Raw genomic sequence first — 11051 nt, forward strand, 5'->3', positions numbered from 1 at the left:
CAATTTTAGCCATAAATTACACATAAATATTAAGTACAACCAGCTGTCAAGTGTCTAGCAATCAGACACGTAACATAATTAAACTTGCTGTCCTAACTAGCGGGGCCTAATTTGTACTGATTCTTGTTTATAGATGTTTAAATGATGTGATTGACAAAACTTTGATAAAGCTTTGACATATCTATATGTACCTGCTGTCCTGCTGCTACTGCAGAGTCTTGTAGGCATGAGAAGATTCAGTGACTACAAGATAATTGGGAATCATGATGATTGTTGGGAAATAAGACTTTACATCATCGTGAAAATGATGTGAATTAATGTATGCAATGAAATTACTTAGGGACAGGTGTTAGGGCCATAGGCTTAATAATACATATTTTAATACAGAGTCATCAATTTGAACTGCTGAAAATATGTCAAGCATGTTACTTAATTAAAAAAAAAACATAAATATAACAAGTAAGCAAGCAAAATGTTTCTGTCTATTGTGTAATATTAAGGTTAACATTACATTTTATTTTCTTCCAGCTTGTCTAAGAAGCTGGATTGAGGAAGGATGAGCAATCATTTTACTACAAATCTCATTAGATACAAAAATATTCTTTATGACCAGATATAATTAAGGAAAAAAGTTCATTTGCAACCTATAAATACGCTATTTTAGCTATTATTATTAAGCTCATTATTATTTATTTATTCACTGATATTTAAACCTTTGGGATAAATGTACATTTGTTTTTCTGGAAATCTGAATTAAAACAACAGATAGTCTGTTTTAAATGATCTGTATATTCATTCGTCATTTTATCATTTTATAAAACTATGAAATTTCCCTTTTAAGACAAAAATGTCATAGTTTTATGATAATGTATTTTTAGAACATAAACATGTCACGCTATAAAGCAAGTTAAAATGCTGTTTAACAAAACCATTCACTAATTTATTCAGTTAATTATCTTTTACTTTGGCCTACAGCGGCGACTCGCCTGCATTATCATTTGTAGGATTTTCAAAGAAAGAAAATAATTAGGAAACATGTTTACATAACTTTCTTTAGTTTTCATTTTTAGTTATAATTTCAGAAGAAATAGATTTTACAATTCAGGATCCCTTCGTGTATCAGGTTTAAATATTCTCATTTCTCATCTTAAATGATGACTCAGGTATCAAATAATTTCTGGTTTGTTTTACCTGCCTGTGATCTAATTAACTAACTGAGTCCAGCTATACAGTCAAAAGCTTTCAAAAGCAGCTATTTGATATCAGACAACCAAAGTTTTTAAATCTTTACACTGGTGTTTCGGGCCTGTTTAGATGCTGCAGATGGCCAGGTGGTTTGAATTCCACCTTTTGGGAGAACACCCAGGTATTGTTCCCTGACCACAGAGGTATTGTTCCTCTGCTATAACACGCAGAGCTTACAGCTATGGGACAATGAACAAAGGCAGCGTGTGGCCCCACAGTGGGTTAAAGGAGCACCATACTGAAACCCTTGGCGATAGACACACAAGGTCTGAGTTTAGGTGTAAGTAATGACGCAGGTATGACGGTACACGGTAGAGTCGAAGCCCGAGAACAGAGAAGAATCAGGGTTTAAATATATCTCTTTGCAACGGAAGAAAGGAGAAGAGAGCGATGAAAGATGGGAGCAGAGAGGCAGAGGAGAGAGATGGAGAGAGTGAAGAAGAAGTATGTGACTTTGGGGTGGGTGTAGGGGCTTGGGGATGGGGAGGGTGCCAGCTTGTTTTATTTCCGGTTGACAAGACTTTGCGCTCCCTTTCTCTCTGTCGCTCCCTCTCTCTTTCATACTCTGCTATTCTTTCGCCGCTGCCCCCATTGCTTCATCCAAGCCCCCCTCCCTGCACCTCCCTCTTTCTCTGTTACTTTCCTCCAAGACGTGCCTCGGAGAAAAGAAAAAGACTTGACAAGTTCAAAGGTAAAAAAACAAGGAAGAACAGTGGTGGAAGAAACGTTTAGACACTTTAATTAAGAAAAAAATATTGAATACTTCTTAAAAGAAACCCTCACCCTGACAGGAATAACAGCATGACGTACTTTAAGCACGGATATTAGTTTTTATAATACAGAATAGATAAATTTCACAACTACTCATACATAATGCATATTGTGTGATTACATTGTTTTAAAAAAAGCTTTTTACAGTTGATTCAAATGAGACTTTATCTATTTCATGCTATTTCATAAATCTATTTAATACTTCATTTTTTGTCTCCATTTATTTATTTATACATCTATTAGTACATATTAACCGGCATCTGTGTGTGGACAGCAGAGAAATAATTTCATTGTACAGAGAAATGCTTTTCTTTGCACACATGACAATAAGTACTTTGAATCTTTAGTTGGTTTAAGCTACTTTATGTGCTTTTAAGAAGTTAAATCAGTGCATGGTTAAGCTTTCGGGCAATCTTATACAGAACAAGTATGTTTATCACGTTTCATGTAAAATAATAATTTTCAGAGGAAGTCATTTTACTGTAATAGGAGAACAAGGGGAACCAAACTGTAGAGCTTGTGCAAAAAAAACAAAATCGAAAAAGAAGTTCCTAAAAATGTAGTAACAAAAAATACTAATAGTGAATACAGAAATCAGGGAATAAGTGAAAGAGTGTTGAGTAACAAAAACTGCTCAGCTGATTTAAAACTGGACCCAAAAATATAGCATTAACACATTACACACACACACACACATTTGCCCCACCCTCTTGTCTTTTTTTTAGCTTGTTAACCTTTTGTTTTTTTCCTGTATTCTGAAATCATTGTTGCATCTTATTGTGTTCCAGTTGTTGGAATGTGGCTTAACCTATGTGATCCCTATGTGCCGACTGGAGTAGTGTGTGTGTGTGTGTGTGTGTGTGTGTGTGTGTGTGTGTTTGAGTCTCTGTGCGTGTGTGTGACGGCGCGTGCTTCACTGCAAAGATTCATGTAGCTCCGGGACATGCATTTTTTTAGTGCATCTTGTTAGTTCATTCCTGTCACCTCTCTCTCCCGCTCTCTCTCTCCCTCTCTCTCTCTCTCGCCATCCCTTGCTTTTTCAGCGCTGAAGGGGGGATGGGGAAGGGGAGGTGGACTGGGCCGGGAGGGGAGGGAAGGGGTGGGGGCAGTGGAGGTGGAGGCAGTCACCATGGTTACAATGCCACGACAAATATTCATCAAGTTGTTAAAATAAAAACAAACGGGAGTGCATTATAATTGCTCTTACTGACTGGATCCAATAATGTGTTCATATATTATGAGTGAGAGGAGCAGAGAGGAATCGCTCGTGCTCAAAAAAAAAGGAAAGACAGAAAAAAGAGCCTGTTAGTGGTAAAAAGGGGATATCGGGTGTCCTGGAGGCAAACACAAGTGAGGCACACACTCACACGCACTCATTTCAACTCTTTTCTTTTTGTGTGTGTGTAACTTCATTTTCCCATTACCTGCATATGGAATTCCCTATGAGTACTTTCGTGAGTCTCCCCTCTCTTTTCTCTTTGTCCCTCCATCTCTCGCTCTTCCTCTACTGTTGTGTAGCCTCGGGCGATACTGTGATGTGTCCTCCCTCTGTCCCTCCCTCCCTCTCCCTCTCTCTCTGTCCCTGTCACCTTCAATTGCTCTGTGAAACTAGACACACTGCCTGGGGCAGGGAGGGAGGGAGGGAGAGACACAGGCAGGGAAGAGAGGAAAAAGAGAAAGGCAAAAAAGAGAGAAAGACAGACAGCTTTATAGACAGACAGAAGGAATAAACATTTGGTGTCATGTAAAGAAAAATAGGATTACCACAGACCACATGTGTGGCCAACATGTAAAAACAAAATCAGCTGAGGTGATGTTTACAAGTTTGACAATAAGATGTAATCCTCTAATAATGTTATGGGGGAAACAACAGAAAGACTATTTGTCCAATTTAGTGCATGCTTGACCCTGGTTGTGTGTCCCTTGCACACCTGTTAAGCAGATATGGACTATGATCCTTTTGATCTATAAACACATAATATAAGCATGAGGGCAATATAGGTGCAGCTGAATCACACAGGGGCTTTTTAGAATGTGTGCAGTATTGTCAGTTTTATAAAATTAGTCAATAAAATATTTTATGGTTAACTTTGCTAACAGTCGCATGGAGTGTTTATAGGCATAACAATACTGGGTTCAAATGAAAGGCTTATTAATTACTACGCGCAATGTTAATGCAGAGGCAGATTAGACCACTGCCCAACACAACTTTTATACCACTGCTGCCCTAAATTAATAGTACTGGGGCCCGTTCTTCGTACGTGGCTTATTACATCCAACATCAAATGACACATCCAAGACCAAATCATCGCGCTAACCGTGAGCTCGCTAATCCGGTTCTCCGAACACACCTGCTGTTGACGATTAGTACAGCTGGATGAAGTAATGTGAGATCACTGGGTGTCGTAAAAGGGGCTACGCATCGATAGTGGAAACATTGATCGGCAACCCTCTGATTGGTCGGCGAAAATGTCGAAGGAGCGCGCTCGGTATTTTTCGGCAGCAGAGCAAGAACTCCTGAGTGAGGGATTTCAGGAGTTTCAGAGTTTAATCAGAACGCAAGGGAACACTGCAAAGGCTGCAAAAGCAAGGAGAGAGGGCTGGCAGAAAGTTGCTGACAAATTAAACTCGGAAGTAATTTAATAATAACAATAATAATGGAGTGGATTTATATAGCGCTTTTCAAGGCACCCAAAGCGCATGACAATGCCACTATTCAGTCACTCTCACATTCACACACTGGTGGAGGCAGCTACGGTTGTAGCCACAGCTGCCCTGGGGCAGACTGACAGAAGCCAGGCTGCCATATTGCGCCATCGGCCCCTCTGGCCAACACCAGTAGGCGGTAGGGTAGATTTATCATATCACACTATATTATCCAATATTATATTACATTATATTATATTATAATATGTTATATTACATCCCCTTTAACATTAGAGCCACAACAGGACCCACTAGAACATGGGAACAAGTAAAAGTGAAATATAAGAATATTCTACAGAATGGTAATATTTATCACTTATATTGCTTTTCGTCTCTTGGAAAGAGACCCTGGAATAATCTGTTTGTTTGTTTATAACAGCAACCAAGAAAAGGGCAGAGCAAACAAAGACAGGTGGTGGTCCTGCACCCCCTCGTCAACAAGTTGGTTAAGTAGGCCTAAATAATACCCTCACGGGAAAATCGATATCTCTCTATGAGCACACTGTCGCGCTGAGCTAAAGGATCCTGTCTGTCCCGCAATATACGCTGAATTCTGAAAACTCTCCTTATCAATCTTGCACCTTCCGCAATGGGCTGCTCGCGTATACGGACAGGACATGGCTGCGACAGACTTCCCAAATCCACCTTCGCTTTTATAGCCGTGGTCTCTCATCTTGATTACACGAAGTAATTTACAATTACTACTCTGAAATATGACTTACATCTGTAATAATCACATACATGTAATAGAATGTTAATAGCACATTTCCCTTTTTTAGGAAATGACCTGTATGTATCTGTGTGACATCAATAAAAGGATCAAGTGCTGCATTATCTTCAGTTACATTGATGTTATTTATTTATGGTGAAACAGTGGTGGAATATCGCTGTTGCTTTCGTATAAATGAAGCGGACATACCTGCGTGCCCGCGATCTAATCCTGTTTACATAAAGTAAGCCTGCTCCCGAGCAGGTTTACGCTTACGGCTCTGTTGCTATGACAGCAAGTCCCGGATGAGCTTCGGGGAACCGAACGATCCAGGATCACGCGAAATCGTCAACAATCTAATCCAGCTAACTTACTTAGCGAGGTACGAAGAACGGGCCCCTGGTCATTACCAAAATATTTTTTCTATTTTTTTCTAATGGAAAAAGAGCACCAGTGTCGACAGGCTCTTTAAATAAAATTATATTTTTAGTGCTAAACTATGATTATTGTTTTTAGCCATGAATTTTCAAATTTACAAATTTGAATGAGTAGCCTATAGACAGATGCCTAATAAATAACAATATAATTTATAGTTTTAAACTAGATTTTGACAGATTTCTTCAATATTTGTGTTTTTATGTTTTATTGAGAGGTGGTCTAATAACGTTTTAGAATGTGCCTCAATGGTGATGTTCGGAGTTCTTGAAAAGTTTTGAGGTATTAATATGAAACTGTAAATTTATATGAATAAAAAGAATATTATATTATAACGTTATAATGAGATTAAACCGGTTATTTTCACTAAACAGTACACAATCAACTCATACTAATGCAGCTGGATATATAGCAAGAACATTAAAGCACAGCTCACATGACATTAACTCAAATAAAACAGTTACCAAGTAGTGGAGTAGTCTTGCTCCTCTTTACCAGTAAATACAGAAGTGAAACAAAAGTGCATTCAAATCAAAAACAGGCTTTCATCAACAGGCAAAATGTAAACAACTAAAATTTCTTGGTATGCAAAGAACACCTTTAATAAGCGGAAGAAAAAAAAACCTGATACCTGTAACTAAATAAGGGGAGGACAATCTGATTGGTTGGGTTTTCCATTCGGTAAACGTTATTGGTTCCGGCGGATTCGGGGGGGGGAGCAAGACTTTCGGTTGGCTGTAGGTGAGCACACAGGTAGACAGACGATTAGGCGCAAAGCGAATACTCGGAATCTCAACGATACTGGTCAAACCCGAAACCTATGATTGTTTTTTTTTTGACGCCGTTAAGCAGGGAGGGCGACTTAGACGATTAGAAATGTAATTTTTTTTAAAGACTTAACTGCACAGCTGGAGACTTTGATTAATGATAGAGGACGCTGGGACATATTTACAGTGTTTTATAATTGAGAGATAACCGCCTCGGTAGTAGTTGAACTACATTTGTGATAGAAAACATCGAATCATGTTAGTGATACCGAGATTTTCTGCTGTTTTCTGGTTCGTAACAGGTGAGTAGGTTCCCGTTAGCTTCCCTCGCCATTTTTTTTTTCTTCCCCACCTGAAAAATATCTGCTGTCTGTTCTTGGCTGAGGAAGTCTTTCATTTTCTTTCTTTCTTCTTCTTATTTTTTTTTAAGTAACATTAATTTAAAAAATAATAATAAGTAAAAAAAAAAGTCCAGCTACCGTGGTGTACCTATACTTTCCCTCCTCTAGGTATTTTGGCTTCTAACGCCCAAGAATGTGGACGACCACCATTAATGCAGGACAGGATTGTGGGCGGGCTGGATTCGTTAGTAGGCGAGTGGCCGTGGCAGGTGGATGTACAGGTGAAGCCTTGGGAACTTAGATTTTTAGTAGATTTTCATGTATTAAATTGTAAAGTGTAGATTTGAATTACTCTACTCACTAAATCCTCATTGGTTACAGAAACACCCTGATGGTCATATCTGTGGAGGCTCTCTGATCACGGAAAACTGGGTTCTATCTGCAGCACATTGTTTCCCCAAGTAAGAACACTTTCCTCTTAGAAATGGGCCTGTTTCTGTTTTTTCTTCTTCCTCTTCTTCTTCTTCTTCTTCTTCTTTTTGGAAGTCTTTCTTGTGTCCTCTCATTTGTTGAAAAAGAATGACATTAACTCATTCACTGCCAGCCATTGGCAGTGAATGAGTTAAACCCATTGACTCATTCACTGCAATTGACGGCTATAGACGTCAATGGCAGTGAATGAGTTAAAAACAGATTATGCTTGATTTGTTGTTGTTGTTGTTTTTCACCCACATGTAGCATTCTTGCATACAAAAACCATCTTATAGACAAAAATTGTGAAACCTAAACCCAGAACTGCTACTTTTTAAAGTTTCTGTTTTCACCAGTCCTCATTTCAGGGAACACCTGCTTGTAAAGTAAATGTTTAGCCTTTAATTCATTGTCTCTTTGTCTTTTTTCCCCCCAGTCCATCTGATGTTAGTTCTTACACTCTCTATGTTGGTCGCTACCAGCAGAATAGCTTCAATCCATACGAGTCCTCACATAAAGTGAAACAGATCGTGGTGCCATATGGTTATACTGACCCTTACAATGGAAAGGATGTGGCGCTGGTGGAACTGGCCAGCCCTGTTACTTGGTCAGATTATGTCAGTCCTGTATGCTTACCCACCTCTGACACCCTGTTCCCAAGTGGCATGATGTGCACTGTCACTGGCTGGGGGAACATCAGGGATAATAGTAAGGCTTTCTAAATTCATGACTTTATTCATTGCATGCATACATATGACTTTTGGACAGCATTTTTATCACCAGATACCTATTATTTTAGAAATGTATAACATTTCATCCCTATGGCCTTAGTGCATCGTGCATACACTTGCTCATTTTTGTGATCGAGGCTTTATATTTATACTGGACACAAACACTCGCCATCCTTTTTGTTCTTCATCCTCTGTCCTCGTATTCCCCTCAGTCCCTCTGCCAGGAGTCGGGACTCTGCAGAAAGTGCAGGTGCCAATCATCTCCCAGAGTTCATGTCAGGAGATGTACCAAACAGACCCGAAGGAGCAGGTGGACATCTTGTATGACATGATCTGTGCAGGATACCAGGAGGGCGGCAAGGACTCCTGCCAGGTACTGTTGGATCAGCTGTTTGTGCTGTGTTTACATTAACAAAACAACAAGTGGCATTAAAAATATTTTGGATTACCCCCTTTTTCTTTTTTTTCCTGTAGTCAGCTAATCTCTGATTTGAGCAATCTTCTGTTTAAGCACTACTGAATTAATCTTTTGGATCCCCCCCCCTCTCTCTCTCTCTCTTCTCAGGGTGATTCAGGAGGACCTCTTGTTTGTCAGATGGTAAACGGGTCCTGGGTTCAGGCTGGGGTGGTGAGTTTTGGAACTGGCTGTGCTAACGCAAACAGGCCAGGTGTGTATACCAAGCTGACCAGCTACTCAGATTTCATTAGAAGCACAATACCAGAGATTCAACTCTATGGCCATGCTAATCAAAACAAGTGTGCAGGGGCTCTTGTTGTGTTGTTCAGCTGTGTGATCGCTCTAGTGATGGTACTTCAGAAATAAGACTCTGAAAGATGTAAAGCAATCGGAATTCGCAAAACTGATTGTAACGAGTATAGGTGGTTCAGATTATTCACAATCACAATATTTTACTTTGTATCTGACATGCAAATGATGACAAACTGATTTCTTCTATATGCTGAGGTTGTATTTTAAATCAAGTGAGTAAACATTATCTTTTGTACTTGAAATAAATTGTGGATTTGATACCTGAAGCCAACTTGGTGCTCTCTTCATCTTTGTGTTTGCATCAGTTTATACAGTCACTGGCTAAGGTTGGGCGACATGTAAAAATATTCCAACTGACAATCGTCAGTCCAATAACCAACGACTGATGTGGTATATGTCCATACTTTTTGATGGGTGGAGCAATGTAATCATGGACTGATATGCGCATTTAGAACACAGAATTACGGATGAACTACTTGCCAAATTGCAGACTGGAGGAGAAGGCACAGATAGAAATGGACTGTTACCTCAGCGAGGACGTTGTAGATGGAGAAAACGATCTACTGACTTGGTAGAAAATGCATGAAAAACATTTCATCCATTGATGTCACACATGGCATGGAAATATCTGTGTATACCAGCCACAAGTACACCTTCAGAACGTGTCTTCAGCACCGCTGGTAATATTGTAAACCATCTGTGCACACTGCTAAAACCTGATAAGGTAAACATGATGGTTTTCCTGTCAAAGAATTTCTAAGTTTTGTTTGAAGGGAATGTTTGAGCTTCTTTTCTTGTTTGTTTCAGTGTTAATATAGCTACTTTTTGGATTATTTATTTGAAATTTGCCAGATCGCACAAAGGACTTAACAACAGAGATTTTCTTTTTATGTTCGCTGGAAGAAACATTTTGATTTTTAACTTTTTAATTTTGTATTTGTTGTTTGGTCGAATGTGTAAGACAGATAAACACTGGAACAGTCTGTAAACACAGTTGTAGTGCAAAAAAGAAGGTAGTTTCGCTTTGTTTCCCTCCCCACCTTTGTTTTGTTTTTTATATTTAAATGTTTTTTTTTTTCTGAACATAGACTACTGCCGTTCTTTCTTTCTGTTATGAGTCTGAGTAAATGAATCGCTGCTGCATTTGGGCGCACTCTGAGGAGGGTGCATTTGCTCGCAGCTAAAAGAGGGTGTTGTTAAAACAGCGCTATTATTTATTTTTTTATTTTTATTTTTTCTGTTGACTGCTTCTATTAGCTTCAACCAACATTAACAAACTTACTCATGGGCAAATAAATAAATAAATTGGTCTTGTAAAAACAATCGACGATAGTCGATATATTTGTCCAATCGCCCAACCTCATCACTGGCCAGTTTATTAGTTACAAGTTACAAGGTTGGACCTCATCTTTCCATCAGCACTGCCTTCATTTTTCAGGTCACAGATTCAACAAGGTCTTGGAAACATTCTTCAGTTTGGTCCATGTTGACAGAATGGCATCACAGTTGCTTCAGATTTGTCGGCTGCACAGCAATGAGAAACTTCTGTTCCAGCACAATGGTGCTCTTTTGGATTATGATCTGATGACTGTTGAGGCAATTTGAGTACAGTGAACTCATGGTCAACAAACCAGTAGGATTTGAGCTTTGTGACTTGGCAGATTGTTCTGCTGGAAGCAACCACCAGAAGACGGTATGTTGTGGTCATGAAGGGAACAACAGCAACCAGCAGTTCAGTACTAAAGTGCACCAAGTGTGTTAATTTGGGGTTAAAGCAACTCCGCGTTGATTGAACTAATTGTTATCAGCCTTTCTGAAACCGAATATTCCGAGTTGGACAGTTCGGGGTTACTCAACCCTGAGTATTGTTTTTTACTCTGAGTTTTCTAAACCGGCTTCCTGAAATAGGGCCCTGTTGCTTTTCTGTTCACTCGAAGCAATCAGGCCATTCTCCTTTGCCATTGTCTACCCTTAGAACTGCTGCTCACTGGATTTTCTCTTCTGCCGACCATTTTCTCTAAACTGAAGAAAAATCCCAGTAGAACAGTAGTTTTTGACGGCCATGCCACATTCAAAGTCACCTAAATCCCCTTTCTTCCCGAGTCT

The 11051-nt window shown here is 39.3% G+C and overlaps 2 protein-coding genes across 2 annotated transcripts in view; one reads left to right on the forward strand and one right to left on the reverse strand.

Annotated features, from left to right (window-relative positions):
• LOC146626563 (receptor-type tyrosine-protein phosphatase H-like) overlaps nt 1-11051 on the reverse strand; it is a 447591-nt gene that overhangs the window by 394566 nt on the left and 41974 nt on the right. The window lies entirely within an intron of this gene.
• LOC146626590 (serine protease 27-like) lies at nt 6293-9188 on the forward strand. The gene is made up of 6 exons (XM_085361355.1): nt 6293-6935; nt 7143-7255; nt 7356-7435; nt 7882-8153; nt 8389-8549; nt 8742-9188. The coding sequence occupies exons 1-6, from the start codon at nt 6890-6892 to the stop codon at nt 8997-8999; spliced, it is 930 nt and encodes a 309-aa protein (XP_085217481.1). The 5' UTR covers nt 6293-6889; the 3' UTR covers nt 9000-9188.

Source organism: Diplotaxodon limnothrissa, linkage group LG8, assembly GCF_057381915.1.
Source record: "Diplotaxodon limnothrissa isolate DT_005_m linkage group LG8, D_limnothrissa_male_GT1.1, whole genome shotgun sequence".
NCBI lineage: Eukaryota > Metazoa > Chordata > Actinopteri > Cichliformes > Cichlidae > Diplotaxodon > Diplotaxodon limnothrissa.